The sequence below is a fragment of the Anabrus simplex genome, chromosome 7 (genome assembly GCF_040414725.1).
Source record: "Anabrus simplex isolate iqAnaSimp1 chromosome 7, ASM4041472v1, whole genome shotgun sequence".
NCBI lineage: Eukaryota > Metazoa > Arthropoda > Insecta > Orthoptera > Tettigoniidae > Anabrus > Anabrus simplex.
The window spans coordinates 292,598,825-292,617,701 of NC_090271.1; the positions used below are offsets into that span (position 1 = coordinate 292,598,825).

Sequence of the window (18,877 nt, forward strand, 5' to 3'; positions counted from 1 at the left end):
GAACAAAGTAAATTGCTTTAAAGTGTTAAAAATGTTTGAATTCATATTGAAAATTATGGTTTAGTGCAATTTTTTTTCAGTGTAAATTTTGAAAATTAAACAATGAAAAACAGTTAAAAAGAAGATAATATATTTTTCTGCAGGTTGAAGAGCAAGTTACATATAAAAAGGCACACTGAATTTCATTGTGATAGGGCTTATAGGATTGGAGGAAGAAAATTTGTAAAATGTTCTAATATTCAATGGCAAAAGGTGGGTGTACCCTGTCGAAACAGGTTTTGCAGTACCAGACTGTGCAAGTTCAATGCACTGAGTTTAGGAACCATCTTTGATATAGGGTAATAAGGGTGAAGTCATAAAAAGCAGGAAAATGAAAGACTTCATAGACATTGGAAATCTAACATAATATGGGTTGGAGATGAACAAAAGCTGATCTAGCGATGTTAGACAATACAGGTGACAGTAGTAGTCTGACATAGGAAAATGGAGGAAGCTGCACATATCTGACAAGCAGTGGTGGATCATGACAGTGAGTATGATTTAGAATGAAAACATTTCAGTAATGGCATGGCTGATTTCATTATTTAGAATTATCTTTTAATGCACCAGATAAACAATCACTCCAGGTGAAGATACTGAAGAATATTGACAAATTAACATAGTCAAAAAGAATATTCTCTGAAAGTTTTCAAAATGCTCTGCTCAGAAGGAGGTTAAGAGCTAAGAAAGTTAGGTACTTCAACATTGAGTTGCTAGAAGTTTCAAGGATGATGTTTATCTGCATTTATCTATCTATTATCTATCTATTAATGCAATGTGTACAATTCATTGACTCTTGACAGTAGGGTATTTAGATAGGTTCATCTGTGCTTGTCTATTTCTCTGTTATAAAATAGCATCCATGATTCATTTCTTTCTCTCATTTATGTATTCACTGTATATTGGCTTTGCCTGTGGCTTGCTTGGGTTTTAATAGAAATGGCATGCAATGCTGTTGCATCTTCTTACATGTGGCAAAATGTTTGGAAACCTGATTAGTGTGATATTAATTGTGTTTGCAGTGAGCAGAGTATAGCATCGGCGCGGGCGTCGGTGATGATCTACGATGATGTAAACAAAAAATGGATTCCCAGTGGCAGCTCTTCTGGATTATCCAAAGTTCACATCTATCAGCACCAAATCAATAACACATTCAGGGTAGTGGGGCGCAAATTACAGGATCATGAGGTATTTGAATATTTTATCTTTTGAGTTCATGTTAACTGAACTTAACTAATCTGCTTGCTGTTAAATAAACTGATGATATACAAAGTACACCCTCAGAGACAAGGTGACATGGTTTTAAAGTAAGAATGTAGTAAGAATTTTTTGTTACCTATGAGCTAGTTGTGAGTTTGGATTACTGTATACATTACCAGAATGTTCATAATATTAAGTTTCATTGCCAGAAGTGGCTCTTTGCAACAGGTAGAGACAAGGATATTCTCTCAAATACGTATATTTTTATACTCTCTGCCCTCCAGTTGGCATTCGCCAAGTTGCTTCTTCCTCTAGCCTGTTTTTATCCACTCCATGTTGTATTTTGAAGCTACCTCTTCCGTCCAGTCTTTTGGAAGTTGTCAGTCCACCATAATTGCTGTCTTCTGACTCTGCATTGTGATGGTCTGGGTTGTCATCTTGTCATAATTTTGTGCCATCATCTTCCATCCTGTCTCACAATATGCTTTGCAAATTTTCACGTGAGTGTAGCTATTCACTGAATCACTATCGGTTACCCTGGTTCTTCTCTGGATCTCCTTGTTTTGTATTTTGACTTGAAATGAAATCTCACACATACTCCTCTTCATGGCCTGCTGCATAACTCTTAGTCTGTTGCCATTAGTTTGAGTTCACCATGAGTGGACCATGAATAGTGACTCTTTCGGTATGCTTCTGTTTAAACTTGCTTAGATTTACTCGTGTGGTTATTTTTGCTCCTTGATCTTTCTTGTCGAGCTTGATTCTGTTTCTGAGGTACTCGTACTCCTCAATCTGATCTGGAGTATGGCCTTTCATGATTGTGAGGATACTTCTGGGCTCATTCATTACCTTTAAAGATAAATATCTTTTAGAATTCATTTTTAAGCCAATCTTCTGTCGCATCTTCTGTAGTTATTGTTGGTCACTTATGATTAGGATGACAGCATTTGAAAAAAAAAAAAAAAAGAGGTGATTTAGGAAGCTTCCATCAGGTTATCTTTTTCGGCTCTTATGTGTGTTCCTTATGAGGTTTATATATTGTGGCTTGATTTTGACATATGATGCATATAGCACGGCTCAGGTTGTGATGGAGTCGAATCTTTTATTGATAACTCGTGAAGGCCAACTGGAATGGGATGTTGTATTTTGTGGTGTTTTCAATGAGAGTATGAACAGTTTGGGGATGATCTGTAATATTGAATCAGTTTTGCGACCCAATTTGCACAACAGGCCGGTAGGTACCAAATTGGTTCACAAGTCTACCAGTTGATTTTTTGGTCTAGAATTTGTAGGGGTGAAAGAGTAGGCTGGATGGGTGTTCTCTATGTCATTGCTGTTGCCATTTTTGAATAAGAGGATGACCTCTGCATCATGCCTAGTTTGAGGTATTCTGCCCCTCTGGAATCATGTCGTCCCCACTATGGCAGACTAGCAGACTAGCGAATGTGCAAATTGTTCATTTTTCAGGAGAGTTAAAAGGAACTTTGACTGCTCATGTAAAATCCATTTTGGTATTTACAATTTTGTTTATTTGTGAAAAGAATTGTGTTTACCATCATGCTTAAAGGTAGTTTTGCATTTGTACTTTTCTTAATTTTTAGGGTAGAAAAAGCAGTTTCGTTACTTTGCCTGAGTGAGTTTATTAAACTTCATGCTGATGATCAGTGTAGTAAGTCACTGATTCTGCACTACATTTGTTCTTGTTTTACTCATGTTTAACGATAGTTTAGCATTTTGTGCTTTTCTTAATTTTTAGAGCAGAAAAATCAGTTTCGTTACTTTGCCTGAGTGAGTTAAACTTTACAATGGCGAAAAATGAAAGTATCCTCCTATTCAATATATCATATATTCCGTCATTAGACGGAGTAAACAAGTTCAGACATGTTTCGGCTCGTTTGAGCCATCTTCAGTGAAAAAATTAGGGGGGTTGGAATAATTTACATGATATGAGTTGAAAAAATGCTAAAAAACATAATGAAAGCGCAAATGAAAAAACAAACAAAAGAGAGCCTAGACGGAAACAAAATAGCACAAATATACAATATTTACATCAATATGCAGAGCAAAAAACAACTTATTGTGACAAAATTCAGTGAAACAGGTGTTAATTTGAAATAATAATTGATACTAAAAACTGCGTTAACCTAAGAAACAAGGGAATGAGAAAACAAATGATGCAGATGGAAATGAATAATAGTAGCACATGGTGAGGTTGTGGACCTCATAGTTTACAAATTATTAGTTTATAAAAACGACAAAACAGTTTGAAATCGCTGTCAAAATCCTAGTGGAAACCCATCACATAAAATTGGTCAGGAGGAGAGCGGGAGCAAACATTTTGAGAGAAACCAAGCCTGAATTAACCTGCAGGCGGAAAGCCTGTGATAAGGAGAAAAAACACCTTAAATTTAAGGCTTCAGAAATAGCAGCATTCTTAATATCTTCTCAATCTAGCGGTCCCTTTCTTCAATATTGTTTCATAATGTTGGCTGGTGTTTTGCCTTATAGAGGGGTTGGAAGGGCCGCATATAAAAATATGAGAAGCTGTGTTAGGTAGAAGACAGATGCATAGTAAATTGTAGTAATCTAGTGGAAACCGTCAATGAAGTTCTAATCTGTAATGGAAAAAATGAGGTTGTATGAGAAACATGGGTTGATAAGTAAAAAGTGTGGAATGGTTGTGAAGAAAGCTTAAACTTACGGTGTGCAGTAGGTGGTTGTCCTCTCTAGTGGCCTGGCTTTCTCAAAGTAACGGTCTCGTTCGCGTGATCGAGTCTATTGTTGGTTCGGCTGTGTCTGCTAGGATGGAAGGAGCGGAGGGGGAAGGGGAGGTACAGGGCTGGTTTGAGGAAGTGAGGGGTGTTGAGTTGGAGAGATGGAGGTGGGTTTGTTTGGCAAATATAAAGATGAATGTTTCAAGAGGATGTTAGTTTACTCGCTGACTTCTAAAGCTCGAATGGTGTGGCCTTCTTAAAGTGACGGTCTCGGTCGCGTGATCGAGTCTATTGTTGGTTGGCTGTGTTTGTTAGGTTGGAAGGAGCGGAGGGGGAAGGGAGGTGCAGGGCTGGTTTGAGGAAGGGAGGGGATGTTGAGTTGGGGAGATGGAGGTGGGTTTGTTTGGCAAATATAAGGAATGAATGTTTCAAGAGGATGTTAGTTTACTCGCTGACTTCTAAAACTCGAATGGTGTGGCCTTCTTAAAGTGACGGTCTCGGTCGCGTGATCGAGTCTATTGTTGGTTGGCTGTGTTTGCTAGGTTGGAAGGAGCGGAGGGGGAGGGTTGGTGTGAGGAGGGGGGGGGGGAGTGGTGGTGAGTCGGGGAGATGGAGGTGGGGTTTGTTTGTGTTATGGAAATTCTGACAAATGTATGGAATGAATGTTTCAAGTAGAATGTTCTTTTTCTCGCTGACTTCATTTAAATTGTGAGTGGGGTTCATAAACTGATCTAAATCGATGTGGATGCTCTCGAGAATGTTGAGCAAGGTGCCTTTTTGCTCATAATGCAAGATCTTCAGGTCTTTGTCTGTTGAAGTGTATTCGTGGCTGGATGTTTTTTGGTGTTCGCTCATAGCTGAAAAACGATTATATTTGAGAGCGTTGCGATGTTCGGCGTATCTTATGACAAAATTGCGGCCTGTTTGACTTATGTAGCTGGAATTACAGGATTGGCACTTTAATTTGTAAACTCCGGAGTTCAAATATTTGTTGTTGATGTTGCTATTGTTATTGTTGACAGTGTGTGGATTGAAAATTTTTATACGCGGCCCTTCCGACCCCTTTATAATAAGGCAAGACACCAGCCAACATTATGAAACAGTAATGAAGAAAGGGACCGCTAGATTGAGAAGATATTGAAAATGCTGCTATTTCTAAAGCCTTAAATTTCATTGGTGTTTTTTCTCCTTGTCACAGGCTTTTCGCCTGCAGGTTATATCAGGCTTGGTTTCTCAAAAATGTTTGCTCCCGCTCTCCTCCTGACCAATTTGATGTGATAGGTTTCTACTAGGATGATTTTGACAGCAATTTCAAACTGTTTTGTCATTTTTACTAAACCAATAATTTGTAAACTATGAGGTCCACAACCCCACCATGTGCTACTATTATTCATTTCCATCTGCATCATTTGTTTTCTCATTCCCTTGTTTCTTAGGTTAACGCAGTTTTTTAGTTTCAATTATTATTTTAAATGAACACCTGTTTCACTGAATTTTGTCGCAATAAGTTGTTTTTTGCTCTGCATATTGATGTAAATATTGTATATTTGTGCTAATTTTGTTTCCGTCTAGGTTCTGTTTTGTTTGTTTTTTCATTTGCTCTTTCATTATGTTTTTAAGCATTTTTTCAACTGTATATTATGTAAATTATTCCAACCCCCCTAATTTTTTCACTGAAGATGGCTCAAGCGAGCCAAAACATGTTTGAATTTGTTTGCTCCGTCTAATGACGGAATATATGATGTATTGAATAGGAGGATACTCTCATTTTTCGCCATTGTGACAGTTTGTACCTCTTCATAAGCACAACATACCACACTACCAACCACTTCAGAAACATGCAATTAATAGTGAATACATTCCAGTCAGTCAGTCAATCAATCAATCAATCAATCAATCAATCAATCAATCAATCAATCACCAGTTGGTTGGTCGTCGTTCATCTACATTTAGGGCAGATTCTGTATAAATTTTTTATCTAGGCTTTTCTTAACCTCTTCTTGCATGATTTAACTTCTAGTTACAATGCTAAAGAGAGAAAAATGTTCCACCTTTTCAATACAATAACACTGTTGCACGAATCAATGTGGCAACATATTTAATTTAATTTAATTTAATTTTTTTTTTAAACCTCAAGATCAGCAAGAGTGCTCAAGAACCTCTACATGAACTTCTATTTTTAATTAAAAAAAAAGTGTCATAAGTGTTACAATTGTGTTGACTTCTTGCCATTTTTGTGTAGGCTGATGATGACATGGACAGATGTCGAAACCGGTCCCTTAATAAATGAAATATGTTGCTACATTGATTCGTGCAACAGTGTTATTGTATTGAAAAGGTGAAACATTTTTCTCTTTTTAGCATTGTAACTATTTGTTCAATACAGATCAGTGATGAAGTTTTCAACTTTAAATGATTTAACTTTTGTTTTAAAAAAAATTTGAAATCTTCTCTGATAAAGACCCACATTAGGATCTACAGATTCTGGCATCATTTGATATCATCATGGAGCTTGTTACCAATATCTTGGATGACAAAGTGCAAATATCAGATATATTTGAAATTTTAAAGATATTTTAAAGATTTTTAGTTCATTTGCCATAATCCGGAATGAGATTATCCCATTCTGAAAGGTCCGCTACTCAACATTTTAGAGAATTTTTACATCAGTATGGATCAACATAAGAACCCATCCCTCAACTAAAATGAGACAAATGAAAAAAAGAACGTAGTATGGGAAACTTTTATTCCGATCATTTGTAGTAAAAAAACAGGAACTTAAGAACTCACAATTATTAAACTGGGTTTCAGTCACCGCCCCCATTATTCCACACACTCCTATTCTCCCGCAAGCCCCACCCCATTTCCCCACTCCACGTCCTTGTAGTGACACGTCTTGCGTCTCGACTGCAGGAGCAAGTCAGTCGAGAGCTGGACTCCGTAGTCAGAGAACATGGGTGATACAAGCGGGCCACGTAGCGTAAGTTAATTTTCACTCTTCATACCTTAATCTAAATGTTGTTTCCTGTTAGACAACATTTTTTAACCTTAGACAAAATCAGACGGTTCAACTTCAATAATGCTTATGTATATCAGCCCATGTTGGAACACAACAACTAAGCCAACAGTATACAGATACCAGTTGAACCACATCAAAGGACAACAAAAAACATTGAAACAGAAAGACCTCCAGCTCAAGACTGTTTTAACAACCAACAGTTCAGTTTTTTAACTTTTAACTAACATTTCATTTTGTGTGTTTCGTATGTTTTTAATTCATCATACATGTCTTACTGAGGATAACCCAGTGCCGGGTCGAAACATGCCTATTTATGTGTGAAGTTTCGTCTTAATTGGACTTAAAATATATAGTATTGAGTACGAGGATAGTTTTGTACAATTTTGTAAGAAAAAATTAACAGTCTATCTCAGCAAGAAGAAGATCCAGGAGATTGAGATCCTGGGTGGTCTTTCCTACCAGGAAGCACACCGTAAGTTTAATTCCATGAATGCACCTGCGAAAACACTAGACTTTAGCATGATAACACATTGCCTCTACCAGGTTTATCATTTGCTTCAACAACACCTGGGAAGATTGCCGCGCCCAAGGAGGCAGTTGTCCCTATGAGCAACGCCGCAAATACTGTATAATCTCGAATACCACCCACACTGTTTTTTTTTTTTTTAATATCTCTTCCAAAATCAGGTGCGGGTGTTATTTAAAATTTTGGGCAACAATGCTCTCTCCGCTCTCAGTATACGCTACTTCTGCGCTTGGCGTCAGTCTCACACATGTTCTCAGAGTATCAACATGAATTCCATGAAGCGTTTGCAATCTTTTACTGCGAGTGAGAAACTGACAGTAGTTTGGGAAGCCGAAATTGTTGGAATTCGTGCCGCCGGTAGAAAATACGATATTGACAAGTCGTGTATTCGCGATTTGAGAAAGAAGAAAAATATGCTATCAACATGTGGTGGTGATTGTAGAGCCATTCATGGACTGAGTGTACAGTTTCCAGGAAAAAAAAAAAAAAAAAAAAAAAAAAAAAAAAAAAACTTTATAAATATGTGACAGAAAGGCAGGAATTGGGATATGGTGTGTCAACCAAAATGTCAGCTAAAGGCATTAGAAATTGCAAAGGAACTTTGAACGGAAGGGTTTAAGGCAAGCCAAGGATGGGTTTGTAATTTTTGTAAAAGAAATGGGTTGAGCGTACAAAGGCATATCTCAATTTCACAGCGTCTTCCTGGTGCCTATGATGAGAAGTTGTTGTTGTTTCAGCGTTACATAATTCAGTTGCGGAAGGAAAATGCATATTTGGTTCCCCAAATTGGCAGTGCAGATCAGACGCCAGTCTACTTTGAAATGCCAGTGGACAGGAGTATGATTGTTAAGGGTGCGAAAAGTGTTACCATTAGAACAGGTAGTAATGAAAAACAACTGTGTACGGTAATGTGTATTCTCGCTGACAGAACCAAATTACTGCCATACATTGTTCTCAGGTGAAAGACTCTTCCTAAAAATCTACCTGCTGGTGTTATCGTCAGATCTCAGAACTCGGTTGGATGGACAGTTCACTTGTGGAAGACTGGGTAAAGTGTGTCTGGCAACGTCACCCTGGTGCATTATTGGGACAAAAGAGCTTGCTTGTTCTTGACAGTTACCGCGGCCACACAACAAATGCTGTGAAGAAACATATCAAGGATGGGAAAACCGACCTAGCAGTCATTTTGGGCGGGATGATGTCTATGCTACAGCCGCTGGATGTCTGTGTGAACTGTCCGTTTAAAGCAGCCTTGAAACAGCTCTATACAGAATGGATGGCGGCTGATGATCACACACTGATTCCAACTGGTCGTATTCAGCGCCCAGAAGTTCAGCTGCTGTGTCGTGGATTTTGACGGCATGGAATCGTATTCCTGGAGACCTAATACGGAAGGGCTTCAGGAAATGTAGCATTTCTAATGCTGTGGATGGCAGCGATGACGACATTTTGTGGAAGGTGATGGTGATGAAAATTCCGAAGTTGGTACTGATGATGATGATGATGATGATGATGATGATGATGAATGGACTCGGATATCGTTCTGGAAATGTTTGTTTACTTTTATTTGTATTTTCTAATCATTTGATTGTAAATAATTTTGACTTTACTTTTTTTTTAAATTTGTTCTTTCAAAATAAGGGGGCGGGTCTTATTCGGTGGCGGGTGATATTCAAGATGATACGGTAATAAAAGCTTGAAGGAGGGGTCTACCCATCCTTCATTCACACAGGAGCCTATGCTGGCTTGTTTCCAGTTGTTTACCCAATAATGTATCCTTGCCTTATTGGTATGTGAAGTCTAAAATTCCACTGTTTTACCTCCACTGATTATATCAATCTACTTTGTCTTTCACACTTTTTCTCTAATGGTGTCACTCTATTTAGATGTGCAGCAATACTTTAATACTCCACAATTGGCAGCACTCTTTTGCCCTTGAATTCTGTATCTCTTTAGTTATAGGAAGTTGTATATGATTTTTGGTGTTGTATTCTGTGATTGACCCTTTTGTCCGAGTTATGTTAAGTTGAACCTCTTCTGTGACAATCTTATTGCTTTCATGTTCTGTTCCTTAGCACTGTTTGAAATAATAAATGTGGGAGACAAAGTATTTTTATGTTTGTTGATATTGTGGGTAGATCATCCAGCACAATTTCTAGCCACTGGTCAGGTCTGTCTGGAATATAAGCCTCTTTGTCATTATTATCATTGTACCATTTCTCTGTCAACTCACTCTGCTCTCAACACAGTCCTTCACACCCTTCATCCACCTTTCTCTTGTTTTTTCACTCAGCTTCTTGCTGCCCACTTTTATATCCTGTATTCTGCTAGGTATTCTAGGTGTGCTCGTATAATCTTAGTTGACATTTCTCTATCCTCATTTGTAAGGTTCCTCTTTCTGTATCTCCTTGTAATGCCTATTTGCTCCTGATGCATTTCATTTCACTCACCTGCACTCTGCTAACATCTCAAGTCTCTAATGTATAATAGGTTTGATATATAATACATCCTTGCTTCCTTCTCTTCGAAGCAGTATATCTCGTATTGTTCGGTCTTCCTTCTTTGTTGTCAGCGGAACTCTCTTCTCTGCACATTGAACTTCATCCCATACTGTTCCCCTTCTTCTGCCCATGCTGTTCTCTATTTCTCCTCTTTCAGCCTCTATGCGTTATGCTTCCCAACTCCTTGGTTTTCCAAAGTTCTTGGCTTCTATGCACAATGCCCTATGCCATCTCTATGCTCAGGAAGTCTATCAATAGATCCTTACCATTTTCATAATGGCGCTCTTGTTGGAACTGTCTGACTACAAAAATTACTTCAGTTATGTATTTTCCTGATCTGAAGCCATGTTGTCCTTCCCTCAGTCTTCCTTCCACTTTTCCCCTAATTCTTCTCCAAAAAGTAAATGTCTTAGCACATAAGTGTGGATAGGTATTAAAATATAATTCTTCTTGGAAATGTTTATTAAGAATGGAAAGAACAAGTGACTAATAAAATCAGATGTAGGAAGATAGGATATAGATGTTGATTCCCATAGGGAATCTGAAATATTTGTCCCGAATGAGTAAATTTATAATATCAACATAAATGGTCCGTTTTTGGACATTTTAAATTTTCCAGCTAACTCATTCCTGGTTGCCAGCATTTCGCCCCCGTGTTCTAGGTTGGGCTCATCAGTTGGTACCTAGCACACGTACCAAAACGCATGGCTAGTGCATACCGTGGAGGCCACTGCTTAGGCCACTTAGAGCCACCGGCAGTGCCAATGCACTTTGTCTCTATATCATCTGATGGCCAAGCAGGCATCAATTTTTGGTAATGAAACAAAAGTCTCAAGTGCATTGGCACTGCCGGTGGCTCCAAGTGGTCTACGCAGTGGCCTCCATGGTGTGCACTAGCCATGCGTCGGTAGGTGTGCTAGGTACCAACTGATGAGCCCAACCTAGCACACGGGGGCAAAATGCTGGCAACCAGGAATGAGTTAGCTGGAAAATTTACAATGTCCAATAACGGACCATTTATATTGGTATTAAGATAGGATATAGGATAGGAATATGTACGGTTTTTTACATTGCCCTATTGAGCTATTCCTCGTATGTTATTTCTATTTTACCTCCTGTATAAACCTTTGCCTTTTATTCTTTACTTTGCATTTGTTTATCTCATCTTCTTTTTATTCTGCACTTCCCACATCAAGACAAGATCTCGCCAGGTGCTCCTCTTAGTGAACATCGATGCCCGCCATCTTGATGATGATGGGAATTGATAACAAGACAAAAGGGACTGAGAAGGACTGGGTGTGATGAGGAGTGAGCTCATCTATATGAATCAAGTAGTGCATGAAGATCTGGAGTTTTTCCTTTCCATTTTCTGTTTTCATGTTTGTCTTTTTCTATCCTTTCTATTGCCTCCTGTCATATCAACTTCCTGTTGTGTTTCTCCTATTATTTGATGCAAATTTTTATTGTTCATCTGTATAAATTAAACTTATTTCATGATAATTTTACCAGGTGGTAATCAACTGTGCAATTCTGAAAGGACTTAAGTACAACCAAGCCACTGCAACATTTCATCAATGGCGTGACAACAAACAAGTGTATGGACTGAACTTCAGCAGTAAAGAAGATGCAGATTCCTTTGCACGAGCTATGTCACATGCGTTGGATGTGAGTATTGCTTAATCCTTTTAATGTATTTATTTATTTATTTATTTATTTATTTATTTATTTATTTATTTATTTATTTATTTATTTATTTATTTAATTATTTATTTAGTTAGTTATTTAGTTATTTAGTTATTTATTTAGTTATTTAGTTATTTATTTATTTTTGGGTATTCAGCCCGAAGGCTGGTTTGATCCTCCACAGTTCCACTAACAGCTGTCATAGCCTAGGCATCACTGTAGAGTTGTACTAGGGAAATGAGGTGTGCGGTAGTTTCTCGTTGCTCTCCTTACGAGCCAGAATTTGCTATTGCATATCAGTCTGCAAAGCCCACTGAAATGCATGAATCAACCGACTCTGTGAGTGTTATTTTCGCACTATTCATAGCAGGGACTGGCTGCATAAAGAATGGTATTACTAGCATCACTCATACCTCGGTCACTTTCTTATTGTCAAAGCCAAGGATGAGACTGAGACAGATCATTGAAAGTAACAAGTTTATTCTAGCCCATTCCAGAAGACATAGTGCACTGTAAACACTACATCTCGCCAGGAAAGGCAAAATCCTTTTAATATTAGCGGATAACGAAGGGAGTGTGCTGAATTAAAAATTAAGCCAGGAAACATCAGTTTCTGCATCTTCAATTATATGTTAATAACTAAAGTCTGTAACAGTCCATGAAAGATGTAGCAGCATATAAAGTGTATTTGAACACATCCTCCCATCGTGGTTAATCTCTATATCCTGTTTCTATATTTACTAGTTTTTTGTTCAAGAAATAGCCTCCATCACATCTTCCTACACTTCCTGACTCAGAAAGCAATCAGCTTAAAATTGCTCTAATAAGGGACACCCCTGACATTGAATGCTCTGAACCACATGATAACATTGTTAGAATATAGATCGTTCACCACAAAAACAGTGGTCTGTGATTTTTTCCATGCAAATTTTAGCAGCTGCCTGCTAGCACCATTAGACGGTGACATATCGAATCTACAAAGATGATGATTAAAATGAAATGGTTGTTAATGATGGGTTTTCGATGTAGTTCCTACTACGAATTATTCCATTTTAGGTACTAAAGTTTCAGCTTTATTGAAAGTCATCTTCAGGCTATAAATACAACAAAAATATCACGCTAAGTTTTGTTACATAAACGCAGACGCTGCAGATTAGTCTGCAAAGTAAGATGCATATAAATATCAAACATAAAGTAAGAAATCTATTTGAAAAACCGCTGAACAAACCTTCTATAGTGTGTATGTAAGACGTCAACACAAGTAGGAGACGAATGAGAATCGGGTAGGGAATATAAGTTAAGGGGTGGAATTGTACAGTGTATTAATTGAAGAATGATTGTTCATTTATACGTCCCTTGGTTATTTTTGAAACACTTTTATTATTTTATATAATTTCTAAAGAATTTAAATTGAGCCCATAGTTTCAGTGTGTAGAATTTTGAGATGCTGATTTGGATTGAAAGAATGATTATTTGTTATGAGTTGTTTGGAGAACTTTGACTCTGTAAGCGTATGTAATTTCCATGTGATCTAGTATGTTCTTTCATCCTAATTTTAAAGTTTTGTTCTGTCTGACCGATGTTTTCATTAATTTTGAGAAATAAAAACTACATTCAAATGCTGCAGTATAACCCTGTCTTTGTAATAGAGATCCTAGTTTTTCAGAAACTGGACTGTAGCATGGTAGAATTTTCCACTTTTTCTTTTCTTGAAGGAGTGATGAATGCACTGAAATCTGTTTTCATATTACTAATTTGTCATTGAGATTCATCTTGTACCACTATTCACAGCAATGCCTTTAATAACAACTTGAAGTTCTTTATCGAAATCTGACTGATTTTGGGGAATAGAAAGAAAGTGTATGAATGCTATGGAAAGTAACTAACTTGTATTTGAAGGGGCGGCATGAATTAAATGGAATTATTAAATCTGTAGAAGTGGGTTTCCTGTAGATGCTAAAGATGTGGAGATTTTGAGAGTGGTCAGTAGTTAAATCAAGAAAATTTAATTCGAAATTGCTTTCATTTTGAAGAGTAAACTGCAAGAAATAAAAAATGTTTATTCTGTGTTGACATCATAGTTTTAATAATCATCTCTGTATTTGTCCATCAAATGGTTTCTTCAAGCACTTTTATACTATAAACAACTGTCTGATTTAACAGACTTATTATAATATGACTACATACTCATACTCGTTAAGGCAACATATAAGTGAAAAACTTAGGAATGAGCGCTTTTCATTTTTCCTTCTATGTGGCTTTGTTAATGTTTTATTGCAAATATTTGAAATCAGGACAACAAGAATTTCAATATAACTTTCTTGGTTATTTTTTTAATTTTAATATCATCTGAATTGGTTTTTATCATTGTAATTTGTTTCTAAGGCTGAAGACTGAAGAAGGCCAAACAAATAAGGCCAGAATATGTACCTGTTATTGTATTGGCTCTTCAAGTTTCTTTAACACATTGGGGTCTTGCTCACTTTACATTTTAATCATCCGCGCTGGCCATTTTTCACTAATTTTGTATTTTTAAATTGCTAGTTCATTTTTTATTTCACTGTATTTGAGTTCATACTTTCTACTTCTTGTCTGTAAAATCTGTAATATAATTGATAGACCCCTTACCACCCAAAATAGCAGATTGAAATTAGTAGGTTTACATTTTGTTAAAATGTTCGTCATTTGACCTAGCTGATTTTGGGTTTATTTGCTTTTTAGGCCGTTCATAATTGTTTGTACAAGAGGCAAGTCTACATAATAATTGATGTGATGTCATCCGTCCAGTTGAATCCGACCATCGGCGATTCTATGAATTAGCGCTCTCCAAGTTGTCCTATTCCCCACTGCCTCCTTTAGTTGTTCCAGGGTGAGGGTTGTGTTTGTTTTAATAGTGCCTAACCAATGAGTCCTCTGGCGACCTTGTCTTCTTGTACTGCTGATCATTCCTAGCATGATTGTTTTTTCCAATGCATCTGATCGCATAACTTGGCCAAAGTAAGCTAGTCTCAGCTTCATAATCTTACCAATCTATGACATATGGGGCTTGATGCGTTCTAAAACTGCCTTATTAACATAATAATTAGTACATAAATATTATGTGTGATCTGTTGTGTTCAGTTGGTATAAATCACTTACATTCAGTCTTGAAACTTTGGTCAAAATTTCTCCCAGAACATCCTTATTTATTGCAGCTGTACTGCATTTAATGTTAGATGCAAAATGCACTGAGAAAGCTTTGTGACACTGCGGAAATCCTGCAGCCACTTCTGACCAGGTAAATTATCCTTGAATTTGCTTTCTTGTTGTCCTATTTGAATCAAGTAGGTTCATACTATGACATAGAAATCATACGAAGTAATTGGAAGTCCAAAAACGTTCAGCTTTTCTATACATTTCACAAAGCCCTCCTCCTCCTCTTGATTGAATATAGGTGGCTGCCCAGAATTTCTCAGTTTGTCAGTCTTTAATCTATTGTTCTTCTTAGAATGTTAAATTTGATGGATACATACCTGTGAGAAAGTTCACCATTCCCTATTGCTGATAAACACATCTCCAACTGTACTTTGACATTTTGTTGGCATCTGCATTGAAAGAACACTTACTGGATGATAGAACGGTTATATTAATTTATCTACCTGATGTGTGTTCATGCATCTCAATAATAGACAACTATATAATTTTTAATATATAGGTAGAAACCATTATTTCACAATAATATGCAACTCTTTGTAAAATTACGATACTTGCATCTCTTCTGTTGTGGCATAAAGTATCCCAGTTCTTTTAAAGAAAGAGTTTTATAGGATAACATCAAAAGCATTGTTTTACAGAAGTCTCTTCACTTTAAAAATGATAAAAATCGTGTTTAAAATTGAATAAGTCTGCCTCTGGTAATTTGCACATATCCTGTGTAGAGTAGACTTTCACAACCTGGAAAACTCAAATACTAAAACATTAAGTTTTGAGGTACATACATACTACTCAAAAAGTGCTAAATCAAACTGTATATATGCTTTATCGTTTGAGCCAACATCTGAAAATTACTAACACTAAAGTGCATTCATTACAATCCTTAACCTCCAGTTGGCTTTAAAACATTACGAGAAATGGATTTTATTATTGTATTATAAGAAATAGGGTTCTGTCGTGACAGACCGGATTAGGACCTTGCAGAAGGTATGGAACGCTCATCGATTTTGTAATAGCAGACAGAGAATGGGGAAGATACATCATGAATACGAAGATAATCCCCAGTGAAAGTATTGAAGGTGATCATAGATTATTGATTGTGGAATTAAAACAAGGAAAAATACCTAAAATTGTATTGAAGAAGAAACCAAAGATCAGAATTTGGGAAGTGGAGGAGGAGGATAAAAGAATGGCATTCCAAGATTGTATAAAAAGGAAGTTGTCTAACATGGAAATACAAAATGGAGACAGACATTTGTGGAAGCATCAATTGAGCTATGCGAGAAATCAAAAGCCAAGGAAAAGGAGACACGGTGGTGGACAGACAAAATAAAAAAATAAATAAAAGAAAGGAACAAGGTGAAGAAAGAAATGGATAAGGAAAAGCAAAAAACGTATCAGAAGGATGAGAATAAAGTTAGAAAGATTACATGTGAAATACAAAAGATTGAAACAAGTAAAGAGGAGTATCAAGGAAGAAAAGGAGAAATGTTGGGGAGAGTTTACCAACAAAATTGAGCAAGATATTCGAGGAATTCAGAAACTATTATACAGAGTAATAAAATCGAAAAGAATAAATCAAGAAAAAATAAAGGCATTAGAGTGGGAAGATGGATCCATAGTATATGACATAAAGGGTCTTCAGAAGGTGATGGCAAAATATATTGAAAAACTTTATAATGAGGATGACTGCTCAGAGGAAGAAGGGGATAAGAAAATGGAAATAGATGGAGAAAAAGAAGAGAACCTGATAACATGGTTGGAACTTGAAAGAGCAGTGAAAGCAATGACCAAAGGTAAAGCAAGTGGAAAAGATGAATTCAATGCTGATATGATTAAGGCAGCAAGAAGCATTGGACTACAGTGGCTATACAGAGCCCTCAATGCCATATGGAATTATGAAAAGATGCCTGAAGATTGGCAACAAGGAAGCATTGTACCACTGTTCAAAAAAGGAAATAGGAAGAAATGTGAAGATTACAGAGGTAATAACCGTATTATCACATGGGCTAAAATTAATGGAGAAAGTCATAGACAAAAGACTGAAGGATATAATAGAAACAGAGCTGGTGAAAGAACAATATGGCTTTAGACCAAATAGATCAACAATAGACTTGATATTTACAGTGCGAACGATAATGGAAAAACACCTGTAAAGGAAGGAAATCATCTTCGCATTTTTGGATTTGGAAAAAGCTTATGATACAGTTAAAAGAAAACATGTGTCGCGGATTGACATTGGTTACGTCAACATCGAAATATCTATGTATTCTTTGTATTTGTATAGTTGCCCTTTTTACTCTGTGACATATTTGTATTGTTGATAACAATAAACGTGATATTGTGAACACGACGGTGAAGTCCTCTTATAATTCAGTAGTTACGATTTATAACATAAATCTTGGTGCCGAAACCTCCGGGAATATTACGAGTTCAACGCGACACGAGAGAACAGAAGAGGATTTTCACACCACGGACACGTATGTTGAGCGACTTAAATCTCGACATATCTACGCATCTCTGAGGAGAAGATAGGATCACCAACGCAGAACTAGCTACAACTGCAAACCAACAGATAAGACGAAACTCAATTACAGTATACGTAGTGTTGACCGTAGATTGGTAATTTTTTTCTGAACATTTAATGCATAGAAGTTTGAAGGAATTTCAATATTACTCGTAACAAGAAATATAACCCCACCTACGTCAAAATATCCGTAATGGCTTCCATTCCAAAGAGATCTATGCATGCAACACTCGAGTAGAACACTAGCGCCATCTGTTGTAAAAAGGGAGTAACTAAGCTATGATCTTTAACTTTTAATAAGACATCTCTGGCAACCATTCATTGACAATAGTGTATGACGTAATGTTGAGCCGCGCAATCATTTCACATGTTTATTTTTTTTGTCTGAATATTTCAAGGAGTAATAGTTTTCAGATCAGTGAAGAATTAATTTACTAGTAGGAGACATTATGGAAGGCAGTACAGCGAATCAGCTCACGAAATTGAAACGTAGACGAGTAACTCAACGTTCGAACACTACGCGTTTTATTAATCAGATTCATTCGTTCAACCAATCCACGGACTTAGATGAAATAGAGCATATCCGCGAGCGTCTACAGGAAACGTTAGCGTCCTTAAATGCGTTAAATGACAGTATCCAAGATTTACTCGATGACGCGGAGTACGAAGACGACGTGGCAGCCTGTGAAGAATATCTGGACAACTCCAAACGGGCGATTAGAAAGGCCACGGGCCTCATATAACAGAAAAGCGCGAGGAATGAGGCCGACTCTACCATTACGTATCCGAGTGTCCTTGTTCAACCCACGACTACAGCGGAGATAAAGCTTCCTACCATTAAACTGCAGTCATTCTCAGGGAACGTAGAAGAATGGCCGGGATTCTGGGAGCAGTTCGAGTCCTCCATTGACAAAAATTCGTCGGTGTCCGTCGTAAACAAACACGTATTTCTCCGTGGGTACTTAGAGGGAGAACCAAGGCGTCTTGTAGACGGTATATCTATAACGGCAGACACATATGAACAAACTAAACAAATTCTGATAGCACGATATGGTGATAAGAACAGGATTATTCAGTCTCACCTCGATTACTTGGAAAATCTCGAAGTTGCAATCTCGGAGGCCCCCGAAGTATTAAACACGACCTACATTGAATGCCATCGCCGGATACAAGCATTGAAAGCACTAGGGGAAGACGTCGACACATATGGTCGAATTTTAGCACCCAAACTATTACGAGCCTTTCCAGAGGACATCTGTCGCCGTTGGCTCGTCCACGCTAAAAGACTAGGCATACAAGAAGGGGACACTACCCGACTAATGGCGTTCCTTAACGAAGAAGTGGAAGGAGCTCTTAACGCTCAAAGGATACGGGGTGACGCCCCATTAACGACCTCTTCATTACCCACAGCAGCCACTCTTCACGTAAACACAAAACCAAACAAACAAAAGGGGAAGCAGACACCTCGACCAGACC

The 18,877-nt window shown here is 37.3% G+C and overlaps 1 protein-coding gene across 1 annotated transcript in view; it reads left to right on the top strand.

The window, feature by feature from the left end:
- ena (enabled) overlaps nt 1-18,877 on the top strand; it is a 393,478-nt gene that overhangs the window by 183,421 nt on the left and 191,180 nt on the right. The window contains exons 3-4 of the mRNA XM_067151741.2: nt 1,062-1,227; nt 11,509-11,664. Coding sequence (XP_067007842.2) covers nt 1,062-1,227; nt 11,509-11,664 — 322 coding nt within the window. The remainder of the gene's footprint in view (nt 1-1,061; nt 1,228-11,508; nt 11,665-18,877) is intronic.